Genomic DNA, 21,551 nt, shown 5'->3' with positions numbered 1-21,551 from the left:
GGGACCACAGCACACCAGCGTCCAGCGGAACAGAAGAAATGCGACCTCCAGCAACAGGGTGAAGCGGATCAGCTGATTTTCTGCACGGTGTCCTGATCAGAAGCTGACTTCAGATGGAGGCCTGCTGCTCTGTAGACGTAATCCACCCTGAACTGGCACAGACGCTGCTGCTATGATGCTCCTGCGATGCATTATCATCATGTGGGCCATTCACTTTTACGCACAGAAACATTCAATTCCGCGTTGAAGAATTCAACTTTATTGTGTTTTTTTCCAGCATGTGGAGCATGACTCAGGTCCTCGGGGCTTCAGGCGGCGCATCCGACCTGCTGATCCGGGCGGCCTGAGCTCAGAGCCGACGAGCAGCCGCTTCCCTCCATGTCAGAGCCTCTCCTCTCTTTCTCTCTCTGTCTGTGGCACAATGACGACGACAGCATCACCGTCTCCGCGGCGTCGCTCGCGGCGGCCAGGCAATGCGGCACGACCCTGCAGCACCTGCTATATCACCATCATCATCATCATCATCATCCCTCCGCCTTCACAACGCATCTCCATCCGCCGACCCACTGATGCTGCTGGTGCTGCTGCTGGTGGTGCTGCTGCTGGTGCCGCTCCGTCACCGTCAATCGAGGCAGATTTGGCCGCTTTACGTCTCCGCCTCAGTCATCGCTGCTTCCCATCACCATCCACGATCTGGGTGTGAATTTTAGACCTTGAATCTGGTTTGACAAAGCCCGAAAGAGGGTCTTTGGCAGCACAGGTGTCCCGCGAGGTTTTGTTCCCCTCCTGCCACCAGTTTGTGGGTTTCGGAGAGGGGTGGGGTGGACTGAGGGGGATTACCGTCTCCGCTCCTCCCGCCGCTGCTGCCGTCTGTTCGCTGGGAAAGTGACTGACAACAAGAGAGTCTGCGCTCCGGTCGGTGTATGGACGCCACCGGCGGGGGGGCGGTGGTGGGAGGAGGGGGTGGAGTGTCGGATGAAAAGGCGACGGACGAGGAGGGGAGAGAGGGAAAGGTGGCAGAAAGGATGGAGAAAGGATGCTGAACGAGCAGTGAGGGAGGAGGGCTGGAAGATGAAGGTAGAGACCTGAAAGGCTGCAGGGATGAGGGTGGGGGTGGGCCCTGGACGTTGGAGGCCTGAGGCAAAATCAGGGGCCTCAGAATCCCTTTTTTTGTCCTGAAAGCACCATAAGTTTGCAGGTTTTTAGCTGCTAAATCATTTCTGTGGAGCGTTTTTAGAGTTTTGGGTTGAATTAAAGCATCAGGATGAAAGCTGGAGGCTCTAAAAGCTGGAAGCAAAGTTTGTGATCTGCAGTGAACTACTGGAACCAAACATTTAGGCATCCTGTCAGCGTTCAATGGTGGTTTGCAGGTCAAAAGATGTGAATATTATTGATTTATTTGGAAGGACTCATTGTTTCTGCCTTCACACTGTTGCTCTGATCATTAATATTATTATTTTACTCATTTCTATATTCATTTAACTGTTTAGTCATATTTTCTGTACATTTTATTCCCTGATGTAAAACTAAATGACTTGTCGAAGCCTCGTTCACTCTGCCGGGATCTAATGTTGACAGAAAAATACGGAATCTCTTCATCACATTTCAGTTTGATTTCATGTTTTTGGCCTTAAAGCAGGAATCTTTAAAGATATTTAATCAAATAAATGAAATCTGACTTTTGATTCTCTCAAACATCATTTATGTTTAATTATAGACTGTAAAATCCTCTGTGGGCTGTTAAAATACCCAAATTCTCAGAAAACAGATGCAGGATGTTACCTTCTCATTGTTATTAATGACTCCGTGTTGGATGCTGGTGAAACAACTTTATATTCAACGTAGATGCCTAAAATCTTGGCTCTGGATGTATATATAAATCATCAAATCGTTGTTTACTGGTTAGAAACCCTGAACCTGCTCGCCGCTCCGTTTCACAGTCATGAGAAAAGAACGTTTGGTTCAGGGTAAAACCGTTTTTTGTCTCTCTCACGGGGCACAAAGGACTTATTAATGGTAAAATTATGATGTAAAGTAGCAGCATGAGCGCTCACAGCGGGCTGAAATGCTCTTCTCTGAGTTTTGCATCCTGAATTCCCTGATATTTTTCTTCTTTTTCTTCCCTCTAGCATAATAAATGTGTTGGATTTTTACTGCAGAAACTTTTATGTGAATGTCTGCCTCATTAACATCCCTTAAATTGTCTCTTGCAGGTGCAAATTAAGCTCTTTTTTAATTAAAATTTGCAGTGTGTGCTTTTGGGGGTCCATGTCCTTCAGGGGCAGCAGGCCTGCTCCTTTCCTGATACTGAGGTCTTCCTCTGGGTGGAGATGGGAGGACAAAGTGACAGAAGAACTGGAGGAGGGACGAAGTGACAGACGAGGGCCGAGTGTTGGAGGGACGGACACTCGGGGAAAGACATTTTCTGTCCTCCACCACGGTGAATTCGTTCGATCATACTTCATCGAGTCAAACAGAGCACAGCAGCTGTGAGGATTCATCAGAGAGCTGCTGACTCAGTCGGCCAGTAGACAGATGAAATGGAGGGGTGTATGCATGAATAGATGGATGCAGCGGGGAGGGGTGGAGGAGGAGTGGCACCTGCTCAGTGGTGACCAGACAGCTGCACTTAAACATGCTGAATTAATTTCTTTTGTATCCGCCCGTGGTTCAGCGTGTCGCTGCTCACTGCTGAGTGCTGAGCTTCACGTGCAGCTCCGTTACGTTTGCTGCCACAGTCGAGACGAGCCAATCACAGAGCTGGAAGGAACTCAGAGAGCAAACGGCTGCCACACTTCCGTTCCTCTGTTGTTACGATGAGATGAACCTTTATCCAGCCTCACAGGGAAAGTTCAGGCAGTTCAGCAGAACGAGGACAGAAATAAGATCATATATAACAATCAAAAAGAAATGTAATAAAGTTCATTTAATAAAAACAAGAATAAAAATAACAACCTACAACCAGTGTCAAGCAAAATGACAAGCAAATAATACTGTAATATATAATATGATCAATGAAACATTGTGCTTGTTTGTATTGATAATATGTGATATTATGTTGTATATTATGGAATAAAACAGTCAAACATATATTATATAAAACACAGGATATAAAATATGAGCAGAAATGGAGTAATAAAGTATAAAACCCTGATTCCAAAACAGGTGGGACTCTGTGTAAAACATAAATAAACCAGAATGTGATAACTTGCCAATTTAACTCACCTGAAAACAGCACAAAGACAATATAATTAATGTTTGAGCTCATCAGCTTCATTGATTTTTGTAAATATCTGCTTATTCTGAATTTGATGGCAGCAACACATTTCAAACAAGTTGGGACAGGAGCAACAAAAGACTGGGAAAGATGTAGAACGCTCCAAAAACACCTGTTTGGATCATTCCACAGGTAAACAGGTTGATTGGTAACAGGTGATAGCATCATGATTGGGTCTGAATCATCCTGGAAAGGTGGCAACGGTTAAAACAGACGATCACAAAGAAGGATAAAGAAGCCGGGATGACTCTGACGAATGTGTTTTAAGGTTGCCCAGAGAGCAGCTCTTTTCAGAGAGCACATTTCTTACTCAATCAAACACAAAAGAAATGACCTCCCACTCACAGCCAACCAGATCCAAGCCTGTTCGGATTTTAAACCGGGACGCTATTTGCTCACATTCTCTTGTTTCTCATGCATTTTTCACACTAATTCAAAGACACTGACATCTCAGTGGGTTTGCTGCTGCATGACTCTCTGTCTCCTCACAGATAATCACACCGGATCTGGATCGTCATGCTGCACATACGTCTCCTGTCTGAACCATGAATCAGGCAGAGTTAGGATGCTATTCTGCCAGTGGGGGTGGGGGAAATCCTGACCGGAGGGGGATAGGGGGAAGTAACAGAGTCCCGGGGGGAGTCTGAGGGCTGGGAATAATTGCCCTCAGCTCTGATGGGCTGCTGTTGCTACATGCATTGGAAATTACCTCTGGTTTTCAATGGCACAGCTGTCATTTTCTGGAGTGCCTCTTTCATTCGGCTTTTAGTCTCTCAGGGCTGAATGTCTGATTGGAAAATGACAACTGGACTTAAAAATGTTATGATGAGGACGTCCAGGGAGTCTGAGGCTCCGGCGACTCTGCAGCTGAACATAGACCGCCCTAATGTATCAGAGATTTGATTTATTCATTGTCTGCTACTTATTCCTGTACAAGTCCTGTCCGATGCCTAGCTAAACACTGAGCTAAACACTGAGCTACACACTGTGCTAAACACTATGCTAAACACCTGGCAAAGCCTAATGCAGTCTAATACAACAATCCTGCAGCAAGTCCTGCCTTCATGAAGGTTATACTGTGCCTAATAAACTGGCCACTGAGTCATACTGCATATATGTCCCAGTCAGATATATGCCTTTTAAAGTCAAGACTTATCACATCATGTTTAAGACAGTAATATTGATGATTATCGCTCAAAGCAGGACTGATTGTCACAGAGCTTTTTTAAACTGGTCATTTCTTCATAACATTTTATATCTCAATCAGTCCTGTCATGTATTTATTTGGCTCATATGAGCAGACAAGCAGGTGAAATCTGAGAATATACACGAGGGCCATGAAATCTGAGATCATTAAAACCAAAATCAAGATAAAAATTACAGAAAAGAGGTGTGCACCAGCACATGATGCAGTCCTGCTCATAGAAAAACCATATCGATTCAGTTGCAACTTGATTATGGAAGAAGCACAGAAGCAGTGTGAACGTGCAGGTGCAGCACAGACAGGACTAAAAGCTGAAGCTGGAACCATCAGGATCACTGAGGCACCATGACGCCCCCTGCTGGCCAATGTGGGATTCATACACTGTATTTAACCAACAGACGGCACCGTGAAGAGCTGGTGATGATGGGATTTGGTTTGTTTCTCCTTTGCACGGATTATTTAAGCGTACAGTAATCGAACACATAATTTCACAGTTGCATGTGAGCTGTAGTGTTAATCTGAAGTGTTCCTCACTGACTGACTACATATCCAAAAACTGAGAGAATGTATCAGTGGTGAGAAGAAGATCCTTCGCCTAAGAAGTAAGACCACAATGTGAAAACACTCCACCACAAGTCTCAGTGTCACAAGTATTCTATTAATTTTATGAAAACAGTTTGAATAAGTACAAAACAACAGAGGACCTTTAGGACTTAATTATGGACACAAATTATTTGGTAAACTGAAGATTTTGGGGGTGTTTGCACCATGTGACATGGTAATCTACAAAGTAAAATAAGTACTCAGATAAATGTAGTGGAGTCAAATCTCTCTGACATGTAGTGGAATAGAAATTAAATTCTCATGTAAAGTACATGAAAATTATACTTAAACACAACACTAAGATACTTTCCTCCACTGGAGTGAATGTACAGTCTCACTCTTTATGAGTCTTTATGAGCGTTAGCAGAACGTTTAAGAAACACCATTCATTAAAGAGCAAGACTTCAGTTAGAAGCACAAACTGTACTTTTGACGTAAAATGAACAAAATAATTATTTTACTTTTTATGGCTGCAGAGAAGAAGAAAAACAGTTTGTTGTCTTGTCATAATAATGTTAGCTCTCGAGCCTCCAACACTCCAACCAGCAACACCACCGGACGAACAGCAGATGGCAGCATTGCTACAGTTAATAAACCAACTCTTAAAGCCTCGCAGGTGATTTCACCCTCATGACACAGTAGAATAAATTCAGTGGTAAAGCAGCAGCAGTCCATACATTATTGATTTGTTTCTTATGTTGTTTTTTAACACATTTCTTCACCCTTTTACATGCATAAACCACAGTTTTGAAACGTTTTGATGCCTAGAGGAGGGATAATAGGAGAAAACCTACCGCAGCTCTCATAAGTGTTTATGAGGGAAAGGAAAACAACACTGGACAAGAGAGACAAAGGGCTCAGATCTTCTTTGCCAGGCTGACAATGTCAAACAGAAGCTCGACCTTTTCAGATATGCTTTGAACGCTTGCTATCTCTCACAGGTTTTCCATAGATCCGGCCACAATAACAATAAACAATGAATAAAATATTTAAATAATGGGTTTGTTAATGCTTTCTATTTGATGTGTGGTCCCATGGCATTTGTTTTACTGGGTTGCATCTGTGCCTGGAAACATGTTACAATAATGGGAAACAGTTTCAGCTCAGCATTTCAATGACGAAAAAAGTCGGTAAAAACAGAGAATTTCTGGTAATCGTTCCCCGTGCACCTCCCCTGAGCCCCAGTCGCAGTTGTTTCTCCACTGGGGGTCGGACCACGAGGTCAGTACAGTGTCTATCAGGTGGAATAAAAAGGGTTGCAACCCCCATAGTGATCAAAGACACTGGTCAGCATGCCACACCCCTCTGCCCCTCTCTTCCTGTACAAACCTCTCTGAGGGCAAACTCACTGACCCTGCAAGCAGAGCAGGCAGGGGTGGAGGAGGGGCTGGGAGACCCTGTGTGAGGGGAGGATGGATGGAGGGGTGGAGTGAGGAAAGAACAGAGATTAAGCATTAACAGTCAGCTTAACCTCCTGGATCCCCTTCGCAGAATTATTAGCTGTTGCACGTCTTTGCAATGTGGCCGATCTGTGCAGGAAACAGAGGGAATGAAGGGATGAAAAGAGGGATGAAAGAGGAGTGATGGATCAGAAAGAAAAGCACGACTTCTCTTTGATTTAGAGCCACGATGAAGATCAATTCATCGAGCAGGAAATCACAAACAAATCAAGCTGCTGTAGAAACAAGCAGCAACCTTCAGGCTCCCTTTGTCTTTACCAGGTAAAAGTCTCTCTCTGAGTTAAATAAACACTCAAAGATACACGTGTGTGTTAATTTATGTCATGAACTGAGCTCAAGAAACAATATTTGCTTTAGTTCTGTGTGATTAAGAAAACTCTCCTGATCCGCAGCAGAAGTGCTAACAAAAACACAGCGTTGCATAAGAAACTTGATGCTCTGCCAGCGGGCAAGATCAGCTCTAACGTCACACTGAAGGAGAAACCGCTGACACAGCACACCTGAGGGAGAGGCAGCGCTGATTATACATCACCTGGACGAGGGAACGCGCATGTTAACGCCAGGTGTAAATGCAAATGCACACGGATCATTATTCAGATACAGATCATATTAAAACCACGGGGAGCGAGACAGCCCTGCAGCTACAGGTGAGTCACACCTGTCCCACCTGGACCAGTGAAACTGAACACACACACATCGTCACATCAGAACTGCAGCAGACACACACAGCAGGTGTCAAAGGTGGAAGGTGAACCATCACATTACTTCATGGTAGCATTTCGCTGATTTTACTGTTTCCACGTGCAGCAAATGGTGATAATAAAACAACTGACATGCTGATTAATCAACAGTTCTCAGCTTAAGGTCTAAAATTAAATGTTTTAACCAGATTTAACTATATTCTTCTCACCTGCAAAGCACCAAAACCAGCGTTTCAAATCTTAGGAAATATGTTTACTGACTTTCTGGCTGGTGAAGAGTGAGGGGATGTGCTTCCTCCCAGCACAGACTGATGAACGTGGTTCACCTCGTCTGTTTCATCCGAACAAAAATCAAACTGTAAAACTACAATTTAGTCATTTTATGGCTCTGAGCAGTTGCTAGGCAACCAGGGTAAATTTTAGGTAGTTGCAGGTTCAAACCCAAAATGCAGAACTATTCATTTAATGGGATAACTTGCTTGCTGAGAGGTTGTCATGGGTAAAAGCGTGAAAAGTTTCAGTCAGTCTGCGGTAAAAGCAGCTTTACTCAGAGCTGAAGACTGTGAGATGTGGTTGAAAGCTCCTGAGAGGGAATCAATGCACCCAGGATGTTGTTACTTCCATCAGTTTATCAGAAGATTTCATATCTCTGAACAAAACGTGAAAAACAGTTTTTCCATTTCTCAGACAGTTCAACGCTTCACCTCTCCGGCATTGCTGTCACACACACACGCAAAGACAAATTCCACAACACTCTCGTATAATGAGTCCCTTTTTCAACGGCCGCCATCTTTTGTGCCCATTCATAAATCCACCGCCACAATAATCACAGCTTTGTGTTCTGATACAAAAGCTTTACTCCAGTGGGAAATGCACAACTCCCGTTTCTGGGTGAAATTTTAATTGGAAGTGGAGACTCAACCGTGCAGCCGGCGTGTCAGGAGCTGGCCTCCGTCCAACACGCACACACGCGCACACACACACACACACACACACACACACACACACACACACACACACACACACACACACACACACACACACACACACACACACACACACACACAGCTTTTCCTTCCTAGACAGCAGCTCTCTAGAAAGGCTTGTTAGGTGTTTGGCTGCTCGGCTCGTTATAACTTTAAATAAAAACCGTTTTTTCTGATATTTGAGTTCTGTCAGCACTCAGTGTTGACTTATGATTTTTACCCAGATCATGATAATTTCCTGAAACTAATCAAACTGCGTCTGCTTCATAGCGTTAACCATGCGTTGGAGAGACACTGTGGAGAAAACGCTGTGTTGGACGACCTGGAAATGAGAACAGGTTGGCATGAGCAAACTTACATGGCTGAGCTAGTCTTAAAGGTCCGGTGTGAAGGATCTAGAGGGGAGAAATATCATATTTATAAGTTTTCATTGGTGTGTATTCACCAAAACTGTGTTTTTCACTCAGTCACTCATCATTAGTCCTACCTGGTATACTACTGGCGAGGCGAAGTTACAAATGTCATTGAAGTCAGTGTTATAAATATTCTTGTTTTAGTGAACGTCTTCGTTTACAGAATGGCGCTTTCTTCTTTTTGTCCTGCTTTCCTGCTCTCCTCAAATTAGCATTTTTTTGGCGGATGCTGGTCCAACCTGACACAGCCGCCATCGGAGAGTGAAGTAATGGGCTTTGTGGAGTCTGATTGGCTGCTGGGGAACGGCCTATGGTGGGCCCATACAAGAGCAATCAGGGCTACAAGAGGCTTAGAGCAAACTCCAGTCTGAGACTGGACCCCCACTAGTGTACACACACACACACACACACACACACACACACACACCAGATTGCCTGTTGCTGTCTCCACTCACTGATGAAGGCGTCCATTCATGCCCGCTGACAAATTACTACTGAAGCATGAGACTAAAGAGACCCCCCACCCCTCCGTCTCTGTGTCTCTCTGTCCATTATGGACTGTGTGAGACTTGGGTGTGAGACAATATCACACGGAGAGACCGGAGTTATGAAAGGAGCTTTATGTTCCGCTGTTCTGATTCTTAACAGAACAAAAAGTGTGAAGTTTCACTGGAAACAGTAATAATTCATTGTTATGGCATTTTTTAAAATAACGTATTTTAGTGCTTTAAAAAATATATAAAAGGGGTAAATTCTACACGTCAGAGCAGAATTTAAACAGTTAAAATATTTTCCTGATGGTTCCAGGACTTCTCCGTCTACCTGTTCAATAAACAAAGAGGACAGATTAAAGCCTTTTCTTTGCTTTACTAGATCTGTTAATGAGATCAGCTGCACGGCGATTAGCGAGATATGCTCACACATGATGCAGAGCGGTGAGGGGAGTGTGTGTGTGTGGGGGGGGGGGGGGGTCTGGATTCAACACAAGAAGGCAACAGTTAAAGGTGATACTCAGACACGATTAGTGAAGCAACTTCAACTGCACATGAACTCGAAGCGATATTGAAGTCGTTGCATAATACTGCGCTTAGTTAGACCCAAGCACAACAGCGACTCAGCCACAAACGGCACTAATCACTTTTAGTCCAACTCAGACCAGACAAGGGCTGTTTTACACAGAAGGATTAGCTCAGGTCCAGAAGGAGGGGGGGGGGGGGGGGGTCACCTGCGGTCACAGGCGTCTGCTGACCCTGCATGTGAGAGAAAAACCTGCCAAAATGTGTTTGATCTGCGTTAAAGGCCGCAGCCCTCAAGGCCTTTTGTCCAGGTGTCTCAACTGGAATCCAAGCCAGAGGAGCCTCTCATCAGGAAGCATCGACATTTGGATCCCCAAAGAACTAAGATGAAAACATCTATAGTGCTGATTTGATCCTTAAACCCTGATTCTACAACAGTCATGACCAAACAAACTGTGTTTCCTGACAGCAGTTTCCTGAAGTGTTCCTGAGTCCAGGTGTTAATCTCTTTTATCCAATCACGTGTTCACAAAGTGTTGAACCTCGCTCCATCCTCGCTGTGAACCACTGAGCCTTTCAATCATGATACTATCACCTGTTACCAATCAACCTGTTCACCTGTGGAATGATCCAAACAGGTGTTTCTGGAGCGTTCCACATCTTCAACGTGTTGCTGCATCAGATTCAGAATAAGCAGATAAAACCAATGAAGCTGATGAGATTAAACATTAAACATGTCGACTTTCAGCTGTTTTCATATCAAAAAGGATCAGCAGGTGATCTGTTTTATTTGTTTTACACGCCGTCCCAACTTGCTGGAATCAGGTTTATATATTCACTCTTTGTATTAATAATGAACACATCACCATAACTCGAACAGATCCATCAACATGACCGATGCTGCAACACACAGAACTTTAACTGATTGGTGTATGAGCTTAATTTCTACTTTTCCTTCAGATTTACTGTCGTTAGACGTGTTTTTACCTGCAAACCCTCAATTAATGTAGCTAAGCGTAAAATGTTACTTGAATCTCTTGTGCTGTTACTCAGGATGGTGTTTACTTCCTTTATAGAGACTGAATTCATGTGCAGACAGGAGGCATTTAATGGAAATAAGATACGATAATCCTGTCATGTCTCTAACTAACTCCTCCGAGCGTGAAGTCGCTGGATGCCACCAGACATCAGCTGTGAGAGGCTGAAGAATAACTAAACAGGGGAGCAGCGGCTCTTCAAACTCAAGAGAGGGACAACGTTTAAACTTGAAGATGTTGAAAGGGATTAGGTGAGCTGGAAGCTTGAAGGGTAAGGGTACACACACACACACACACATTCCAGCTCCCCAGGAGAGGGCAGTTGGATGGCTCTACTGTCCTGACAGTAATCCTCAGATTAACTGGTTGTGGGGCACCACCAGTCAGACAGTCATTTAGGAAGACAGCCACCTTATAATAACGTTTCTGAAGGTTTTCAGCTGCTGGATCGCCTCTTTGACCCTTCAGCAACAATCTCATTGGTGTTTGTAAAGGAGTATTTTCACATTGTTGCATCATTATTTAGAGTGAAGGTTCAGTTTTGTAAGTGAAACTTCCTTCTGGTCCTACTTCCTGTTTGCTGACCAGCAATATGATTGATGATAAAAGATTTAGTACTGACACAAGAGTAAAGCTGCACGAGCAGAGATGTGGATCTCTCTCCAGCACCAATTCAGGCTATAGGGGCAAATTAGGAAAATGTGACTTTAGTTTAGCTTTAGTATTTTACTGTGTTATGAAAATAAAGAACAATGATAATACCTTTCAGTCACTACTGTGACAGCATATATAAAAGTGCTTGAAATTTGAATGGAGTTTGGTTGAGTCCATTGAAGGTCTCTCTCATGCTAACACACAGACCTTTATATGCTGACTGGCAGGTCAGCGGTTAAATAATGGCAGCTAACAGTGACCTCAGAGATGGATTCAGAGGACTGAGAGCTCTGCTGCCGTTACCGTGGCAATGGAGTCCTCACCATCACCATGCTCGCCACGAACGCTGTCTCCACGGTTACGTTCTGTTAGGCACTGAGTGGCGGGACTCCGGGCTTAGGCAGGAATAATAATGGCACCGGGGGCACATGAGGGGAAAGATTTTAACAAAGACACACACAAAGTGCAGATTTACAGCTCGAGGCTCTAAAGGAGACTCAGGTCTTCTTTTGTCCATCTTAAGTTTTGAATAATATAAACAATTAGTGACATAAATGTGAAATGTATCTTAATTATCATCCCACTTTCGGCACATATTGCATGTGTTCAGGTTGTGACCACTTTAATCAAAAAAGGATCCCTCCCTCCAAACTTTTAGGGGTATGTAGCGATAAAATGATCCAGTAAGATCCTTGGGTGGGTGCTCGGGGTTAGGAAGCACCGTTCTAGAGAACTTTCTCGAATTGGAGGCACAATATTAGCTCATTTCGGCTGTAGTCCAACTTTTGCTGGAGTATTTTTACATCGAGAAGCTGCCAGTGGAGCTTTGTGAGAGGTGTAATCAACATTTGAGGAGGGAGGCAAAGGGACAAAAGAGCTGGGAGGGTGGAGGGGAAGAGGAGAGGGGCAAATGCTTGAGGTGGTGGCTGAGAAACAAGAGGAGTTTCTGGAAAGTTTGAACAGGGGTTGAATAAGATCGGGGGGCTGACGGTGGGAGGGGGTGAAACTGATGTGAGAGGGTCAGATGAGGTTAGTCGCTGTTCCTTTGCCCCCCCTGCAGAGACAAACTAGCCTGCACAAGTTTTCACTGCGGCTTTCGAGTTTAGCAACTGTCACAGCCTGCACACACAAAGACGAGACGCTTTCTCAACCCGCCTCGCTTCAAACACACTCTCTGAATAAAGATCTTTATTTGGTAGAAAAATAAAGTGCAAAATTAAAACAAATACACTCATTTGTAACAGAAAATCACCACAATCTTACACACTTTCCACAAGTCAAATGCATTTCTGCTGCACTTCAGCGTACACACGTTTCAATGATGTGATTAACTGTGAGCTACAGCTGGTTAATCCTGTCCATCATATAAAATCACACTTGGCCACTGGGTTGTAGCTGGCAGAGGGCAGAGCATCAAAAACTGTTTTAATTTCCACCTAGTTTATTCATTTCTCACTCATCCTCCTCCTGTAGGTTAGGGAGGTGTTGGTGGAGGTCAGCAGTCCTCTACAGTTCTGTACTGGATCTGATCTGAATCCTTCTCGTAACTAAACCCCGCTCACACATTTCATTTCCCTCAAACCGCCTCTTTCCTGCGAGTTAAATGTTGCTCAGCACCCGCGATCAATCGGCTCCATCAGGCCAAGTGATGGGCGACATCAGGCAGCAATTAGATCGTTCCAGAGATTAGGTGTAATCCATTAGTGCATGAAGGGATACGAGGGCCGAGGAGCTTCAATAATTCTGTGGAGCAGACTTCAAATGACTCTTTATTATTAGGTGCCACCTAAAAGCGACCACACCTGAACGATTTCCCTCATAAAGTCGACACCGGCCTCAAAACTGAGAAGCAGGCGACTTAGAGAAGATTTCTTTTTACGCTTTAACACAACAGAGATTGAGAAACTGCAACTCAGCATCATCCTGATGTCCGTGTGCACTGCAGCAGCGTGTATTTACTGCTAACTGAACAAAGAAAAGTAAAATAGCTTGAACATTAGGGAGCAGCAGAAGCATCTGATGCCCCTTTTTCATGGCTCATTCAGTAAAAAATATAGAATTTCAACATAAATCCTTTCAAAAATCAAAAACTAAATGTGAGTCCTGAGACAAAGTTCCTTCATTTTGGATCCATGTTAATGCAACAAACCTGAGAGGCAGATTTAAGGAGGACTTTTTCCCCCGTGAGGGCTGCAGCTCAATATGATTAATATATTGTGTTGCTTATTTTCTCCTTAATAAACCACTGATTTACTGTAGAAATGAGCAATTTGTACTTGTGATGTCAGAAAGTTATACCTTAGATAAAGAATATTTGGATTAATATGAGGCAGCAGCAGAACGAGTGCATGATTTTCACCTTTTCATGATTCCAGCAAAGTAAAAAAAAACATGATGCTACCATTCTCCCTTCGCGACGCACTTGGAGTAGGACAGCTGGTCCAGGTAGAGCACAGCGCACACCTGTCTGACCTTACACTCGCCGTCACAGACGATGCTGCTGTTGTAGCTCACCATGTAGTGACTGAAATACTTGTCGAAGGCTTTGGTCTGCGGCAGCCTGAAGCTCAGGCCCAGCTGGAGCAGGCTCTGTGGCTGCAGGTCAGTCAGTCCGAAAGCCTCGGTCATGATATATTCAAGCCTCCAGTCAGATCTTTGTTTCTCGTTGGCTTCCGTCAGATTCAAATAGTACTGCCAGATATCCTTCAGAGAGGCAGAAAAAGCACCAAAAGAGAGCGAGAAGGGAGAAAGAAACAAGTCTTTGAGTCTTTTTCAATGCCAGAAACTGTTTTTGTGTGCTGACTGACACCGTGATTAATCATCAGGAGGGACTTTTTCTTCCTGCTTTGATCGGGGAGATAAACGTTAGAGGAGGCATTTCAGTGCAGGACATTTTTAGTTTGACCTGAATTTGTCAATGTGTTTGCCAGCTCGAGCAGTTTTTCATCTCTCTCCTGCATCGTTCCAAACTTTCAGCTAGAATTTAAAAGGTATTCATTGCACGTGTTGGTGACACTGAAGCTCTCACTATGTTGACACGTATGAGTCCAGTGAGAAACACGCTGTCTTCACTTAGAGAGCTCTCAGAAGATCTTTACAATCAGCTCAGTTTCAAGGTGGACGCCCAAGATCAGAGTCGCCAACTCAGCATCTGACCGAATGTGAGGTCACAATCTGCCTTCTGTTCCTGAGTGACGCTGCTGAATAATGGACAGAAAGGAGTTTCACAGTGGTCACAGTGACTTTTGACCTCTGAACACCAGATTCTAATCAATTCATCTTTGAGTCCAAGTGAACTTTTGTGGTAAAGAAATTCCTTCAAGGCGTTCCTGAGAGGACGGACGACCTGAAAACATGGAGCCTCAGGTCGTGGCTGTCGCCGGCACGGAGGCATGAAGACATTTTTAAGGTTTCATTGTGAACTAACTCACTAGAAGAGCAGGTGTGTTTTAATTACAAAGCCCCACATTTGTCATTTGCCTCTGCTTCATGTGTATTTGTTCACCATGTGTGAGAAAGTCATCTGAGAGATGCATTTATGAGCTATTTTCTGTTTTTAATCCAACTGTTAAAATCTACTATGTGGCCAGAGGTTTGTGGGAACTGTCCACATATTTTTGTCTACTTTTAGGGCAGTGGGCTGGTTGTGCAGCACAGAGCTTCTTACCAACAGAGCAAAGTCCTCGGCGTTGTACACGTACATGCGGAAAGCTGGGTTGTTAGAGTACGGCTCCAAAACGTGTTTGATTGGTGTAACAGCCGGCGCCACGAAGAGGGAGTTCACTGGTTTACCTGCAGAGAACACAAACACTCTTATTTGAAGAAGTCTGTCGGCAGATCTGTGTGTGTTTCCCGATCGTTCCTCCTGGATCGGATGCATCCAATCATTTCTCACAGCTGCAGTCGCACTGAGTGTCCTCACCAGGAAACATCTGCACTTGACGAAGTTAGACCAGTTAGACCAGTTAATCTATCAAGGGGAAACTGGCTCAGCTGCAGTTGCTCCCGACAGTTATAATAGAAAGGAAATAAAAATGTCTTAGAGAACGTAAATACATGCAGAAATATGTACACCATGCAACAATATACATCAACCATAAAGAGTACACAATATAAATATGTATATGTTAGAAATCTAGACTATAATAGAATACTACTACCAATACTATAATAGTACCCATAATAACAATACCAACAATAACATATAGAACTCTATATATTAATAATAGTATATAGTGATTTCCAGTGATATATTGTAATAATATTAATGATAACAATAGCAACATACTGCATTATAAAAATATGCAGAATAAATAATACACATTGAGTTATTGGACATGTTGATGACATTATTCTAACTGTGAGGTGGTGCAGTGATGCTGCTGACGGGGAGGAAACGTCCAGACAGTGACTGCCAGTCTGAGGGCGGAGCTGAAAGGTGTGATGGTCACAGGTAGAAATGACTTCCTGTGGGGTCCTGAGCCTCGCACTGAAATATGTGCACCTCACAGACTCTTATGACTGATGGAGGTAATCTCAGATCTCAGAATCAGTTTCTATAGTTTTGGTGCTGGATGCAGCTCAGACTTACAGCTGGAAGATAATCTGAAGACCTTCATCCCAAATAAAGTGTGAATCTGTGTCACGCGTTTAACTTTCGTGGCTTCTTTGCTCTCACACACTAACTGCAGCAGTGCAAACAGCTTCTGCCGTCGGAGGCCAGCGTAGCTTTAAGGAGGAGCTCAGCATGGCTGGTCTTTGCTGTGAGAACAATAAAGCAACATGCACGAGGAGAGAAAATACACAAGCAATATGTTTCACCTTGTTTGTCCAACAGCACCATGATGCTGTCACGGTGGGTGTGGCCATAGAAATGTCCGGCAATGACGTGACTGTACTCCCGGCAGATGGCGACCAGCCGCTCGTTGTGGCTCTCTCTCACAGCAGTGATGTTTCTGACAAAGGGCAGGTACCCCACCGGCACATGAGCGATGATGTACACCTGGAGCGGGAAGTGAGCCACATTTCAGGTCTTCACAGCAATAAACTGATTAATATGCAGCACTGTGAGGAGGGTCAAAGGTCAGCAGGGTTAAAAAAAAAAAACATTCCAGACCTTCTCCAGGCTCTGAGCTGCTTTCTGCAGGGTTTTCTCCAGCCACTCGAACTGTCCAGCAGGGTCTGTCATGTTACTGGTGACTTCATCAGGACCGTAGTAGAGGATAGTGTTGAGACTCACCACCCGCAAACCAGGCTTTACCAGCTGGGAGTAGAAACCGCCTGCAGGCACAGAACAAAGCACAAAATGAAGCCTTACTCGATGCTAAGAGAAGGGCGTTTGCATAACTTTCAATTAGGACAGTATTATAATACCAAAACTAAACATTACATATTGAACACTGAAAACGTGCATATTAGCACGCTAACAGGCTAAACATTGCATGCTAGCATCAACATGTCAACAGCAGATTAACATGCATAGTGTTGAAAGAAACGGTTCCTTCATGAATTAGTCGAATTAATCTGCAACAATTTTGAGAATCAACTAATCATTTCAGTCTTTGAACAAGCAAAAATACCAAATATTTCAAGAATCTGGTCAGTTTGACAAAACAAGCAAAGGTCTTGTCCGGTTCTTTAGTTTAATGGGCATTTTTCACATTTCCTGACATTTTATAGATGAAGCAATTAATCAAAAAACTAATTCATACACTTATCAATAATGAGAAAAAGCCTTACTTGCAGCTGTAAATATGTGAGTGAATGTGCAACATGTGGGCATAACATGCTAACATTACAGCTAACAGCTGAAGCTAACGAAATAAAGCATCTGATATGAGTTTGATATGCGCTTAAATTTGACGTAAGATGCAAACATATGCATCAACTTTTTACATGATGCAGCCACACACAACTGTGGTGCTTTTCTCCTTTATTTCTCATTGCAGCATGCAGGAGTTTGAGCTGATATCTGTCCAGACTTTCATATGATTTCAGAACTACAACTGTCATCGTCTGAGGGATTGACGTAAAAGTAATGTGATTAATGTGTCTATGTCTGCATGTGGAGGGTTTACTTTGACAGAAACCCCCTCATAGCGGCTGATGTACCAACACGTCACCTTGTGAGAGCGTGAGCAGAGCTTCGGGCTGCAGCCAGGGTTTCCACAGCTGGGCAGCAGCTTTGTAGATGGCATTAGTGGAGGTGGGCATCTGGTCCTGTGATCAACAAAGCAAACAGCTCGTTACGTTTACAACATCAAATGCACTTTCACACACGATGGATGTTATAACAAAGGAAGTTCCTGGAATTATTTTGCCTTCTATGCAGTCATTTCAATCCAGCACCAGGTGTTAAGGTCTGGCTGACATCATTTAGCTAACACTGGTATCTCATTATAATGATAATGATCCTCTGCTGTCATTACTGAAGCTATACCTGTCCCTGGTCATTCAGTGTTTGTGTCACATCATCAAACGCTGCCTTTAGAGGCTTTTTTCAACCTGAACAAAAACAACAGTGTCAGGTATATTTTTAATTATAGCCTTGAAAATGCTCAAATTCAAGTATATTCATTAAAAGTGGCAGAAAGTCACTCTTTCATTTCACCTCGTAGCTACATCCTGAAACCATTTATCCTGCATACATCACCCTGCTGTCATGTGACATGCAGCTACCTGAGGCCAGTAGTCATGGTTTCCCAGGGCAGGATAGACCGTCAGGTTGGGGAAGTGCTGTCTGATGGTCTGCGTCATGTTACTGATCACCTGGATCACTATGTCTGTAGAGAGCTCTTCTGCAGGGACGTGAGGTGGACTGTCACTGGTGGAGAAGGAAAATAAGATCCAGCGTCATTAACTCAGGTCACAGAGAAGCTAAAGAGCATGAATACTGTTAATCTAATAATGCCCTCAGACACAAGACGCCTTTGCATGAATGGTAGAAATGGTCGTGGTACAATGGCGACATGCTTTTTCCAGAATTCATTGCATTTTTATATTCAGTAACTAATTTTTCCAGTTTCATGATGATCTGAACAGTCAAACCAGGTGTGCTCACTCGGTATGATTCTGTCTTTCCTTTCCTCTGACCAGGCTTTGTTGCAGGAATGTTTTCCCAGATTGCAGCCCTGAACTTGGTGAGTACAGTGTTATTATGACAGAGATGACTGCCAATTATTTTCATGATTAAACCAATTAATCGATTATCGAAATAGTTTGCTGTTAATTTAATATTTGACAACAAATTGATTAATCCATTAATTGTTAATAATAAAAGACTTCTATCACAGAGAGTTAAGCAGGACTTTAAATGTGAAGTAACTGCGTCACGTGATGAGTGAAGCAGCAGAGCTCAAGGAAAACCCTCGTTTCTCAACACGACTGTACTTCCTGTCCATCAAAGCACAGGCTCAGCAGAGTTACACTCATCTGTACAGTCCTGCACAAATAACGTGGTTTCCACTGCACAGTGAATTTCCCCTTTAAGTTAAACAGCAAACCCGTGCTACAAAGCCCAACAACAGAATAAAGCAAAAAATCTGCTTGCACAGTAACTTAAAACTTGAAAAGGACTCTCTGGTGTAGAGGATTAAGTGGCAAGGCGTCCTCTTAAGCATGTTTAATAAGCCTATGAATTCCTGGCTTAGCTGATTAGCTGCTGATTAATAGAGAGCTGTATGGACGTACTGCGGAACGTAGAGTTTTTCTATGTTATTATCACAGTCAATCAGTTTCCAGTTTCGCTTTAAGATACTTTCACCTCACCTTTAGACTTTATTCACTGCCTTTGAACACACTGTGCACTGTCAGCTCTGTACCCTCTCCATCTCTAATAATGGTAAATAATCCTGAATCCCACTCAGATTTTCATTCTGTTATTATGGACACTTATGAAATTGTGCAGTTTCATATTCAGGAAGTGACACTTTTGTTTGCTGACACACACTTCTTACAGGAAACGCCATGACAACCAAACCATGACCTTCACCATAAACACTGATATCTGTCAGTCTGAGCTTGCTAATGTTAGAGTGGCGATGCTAATGTGATGACGTCTAGACTTAGTGTAGGTGTGTTAGCAGGCTAACATTTCCGTATAAGCATTGACACAAGCTCCAGCTGAGGCTGATGGGACATTAACAGTCCTGCAGGTATTTGAGAATAAACCTTTGGATAAACTGAGATCTTGATTTTTGATGAAATAAATAAAAAAATAAATAAAATGAGCATCCATTCTCGTACACTTCGGTTTTTAGTTTGGCTAAAAACAACCACGAAACTCTCCCTTGAGGAAGTGGAGACTTCATTTCTTTTCAACATCCTCATTCTTCAAGCCGGAAACCTCAAAGTGGTTTGGTTCCCACATGAAAGCACAGAACGCACACAGAAGTACACAAAGCACACGGCCACTGTGGGAACAGGATGTGAAACTCCTGCAACGCCACAGATATTGTTTCTATGAGTTGAAACTTCATTATGACTCTCCCTCATCAGCGTACCGACCCGGTCCATATGATGAAGTCCTGCGGCTGTGTGAGTGGAGCCATGTGAGCGAACGCCGACTGGATGAGGCGGTACGGAGAGTCGCACAGGAAGTCCCCATACAGGCCGGCGTGGGTGGCGGGGACTCCTTTGGAGGAGAAGCAAACCTTGGTGGGATCTTGGGCCAGGTGGTAGGTGGGGTCCAGGTGGAGGTCCGTGATGTGCCAGAACCTGCCTGGATAGATGGAGGGGAAGTGAAGAAGAAGAAAGGACAAAGGGTTTAGAGAGAAGAACGAGACAAAGATGAAAAAACAAAAATAGTCTGAGGCACTACTTCAATTTAAACTATAATAACTTTACTTATTAGAAATGGAACATGCACTTAGTTATATATAGGAGCTGTGCAAGCATTAAAATGTGTCATGATGTATACTTTAGGATATGCATTTCTTTTTTTATTAAAGGTGAGGGTTTTTCATTCAGTTCTTTTCTGTCTGCATTTAATTTCTTTATAGGTTTGTAATGGAAGTTACTATAGGGCATTATAGTCTTTCCTCCTTCCTGGTTTAAAGTTTATTGTTGAAGTCTTATTTTATGCTAGGTTAAAGAACAAAGTCCCAAACGCGTTTTAGAATTAAAGTAAGTTTTTAAAAAAGCATCAGTAGCCCAATTAAATGGACACGCGGGAGTGTCTCGCTCTCTGAGGAGACGTTTCCGCTTGAACTCCGTTTAAAAATCTGTCAGTTAATTTAGTTTTTGTACATTTGCAGGCAAAAGGTAACTTTTATAGCCAAACTGAACACTTGACATAAATCTTCAAAATGTTAGCGTAAATTCGGCGAGAATGACATCCACCAAACAGCAGCAAATTTAAGAAAACATCCCCTTTTACAGCTGAATCTCTGAATGTTGAATATGTTCATCTCGCTAAGTGAAACATAGCAGATATACCAAAAGTATTAATCCGCGCTGTACGCTTTCGCCTGTGTGGTTCTGTGAACAATGGCACAATGCGGCAATAAACTGCTAGAAGTTCACCTGACTTCTGACTGCTCCGGAGTTTCCACTCACCTGTACCGGCCAGGTAGCTGCTTCCGGCGGGCGCCGCCGCAAGCGGAGCCGCGCCACATATCAGCAACACAAAACACAGAAGACAGACCATGTTCACTGAGTTACAAACCGACTGTGTTGTTTCATAAAAACTAAAGCAGCAAACCAGTGCAGTTCACTGTCCTCTGAAACAAACAGGAAGTGGAGGACTGGTCACGTGACGCTGTGTTTTGGTGCGCAGGGGAGGAACTTCAGAAAAAGCCTGCAGGGTTTGATCCATCATTTGACAGCTGTACGTTACAAATTAAAACTTTACATGCAAACACATGAATCTTTTGTAAAACAGGATGCATTATTACAGGTTTATTTACCAAAACAAACAAACAAAAAAATAACTCGACCAACTATAACGATAAAATGCTGCTTATACATTGTTATAATAATCTAAAACTAAATTTTATTTGTAATAGTTTAACTGTCAGACAGGCCATTATTCTCTTATTTTAGTTCTTTCAGTACTTTTGCTGAATTATGTATACTTTTACTTGAATAACGTTCCTAATGTAGGACTTGTACTTGCAATGGAGTGTTTTTATTTACGCATATTCCCCCAAATATGTAGGTTGTTAACAAAAAAAACATCTTAAGTTACGTCAGTTTGTTTCA

The 21,551-nt window shown here is 43.3% G+C and overlaps 1 protein-coding gene across 1 annotated transcript; it reads right to left on the bottom strand.

The window, feature by feature from the left end:
* Positions 1-12,507: 12,507 nt before the first annotated feature.
* On the bottom strand, positions 12,508-21,085 carry smpdl3a (sphingomyelin phosphodiesterase acid like 3A). The gene is made up of 8 exons (XM_041958580.1): positions 20,907-21,085; positions 19,857-20,070; positions 18,030-18,174; positions 17,474-17,570; positions 16,468-16,631; positions 16,173-16,353; positions 15,019-15,143; positions 12,508-14,054 (listed from the first exon to the last, which is right to left on the bottom strand). Exons 1-8 carry the CDS (start codon positions 20,995-20,997, stop codon positions 13,749-13,751), a joined length of 1,323 nt encoding a protein of 440 aa, XP_041814514.1. The 5' UTR covers positions 20,998-21,085; the 3' UTR covers positions 12,508-13,748.
* Between the last annotated feature and the right edge of the window lie 466 nt (positions 21,086-21,551).

This window comes from Chelmon rostratus, chromosome 18 (genome assembly GCF_017976325.1).
Source record: "Chelmon rostratus isolate fCheRos1 chromosome 18, fCheRos1.pri, whole genome shotgun sequence".
Taxonomy (NCBI): Eukaryota; Metazoa; Chordata; class Actinopteri; order Chaetodontiformes; family Chaetodontidae; genus Chelmon; species Chelmon rostratus.
This window is presented reverse-complemented; position numbering and strand designations above follow the sequence as displayed.

Bases quoted from the DNA above. Each gene is read 5' to 3' on its own strand.
- smpdl3a (XM_041958580.1), bottom strand. From the start codon at position 20,997: ATGGTCTGTCTTCTGTGTTTTGTGTTGCTGATATGTGGCGCGGCTCCG. The intron at 20,071-20,906 runs GTGAGTGGAAAC...CCATCTATCCAG, and splicing joins CAGCTACCTGGCCGGTACAG to GCAGGTTCTGGCACATCACG. The intron at 16,632-17,473 runs GTGACGTGTTGG...CTGTGCCTGCAG, and splicing joins TCTGCTCACGCTCTCACAAG to GCGGTTTCTACTCCCAGCTG.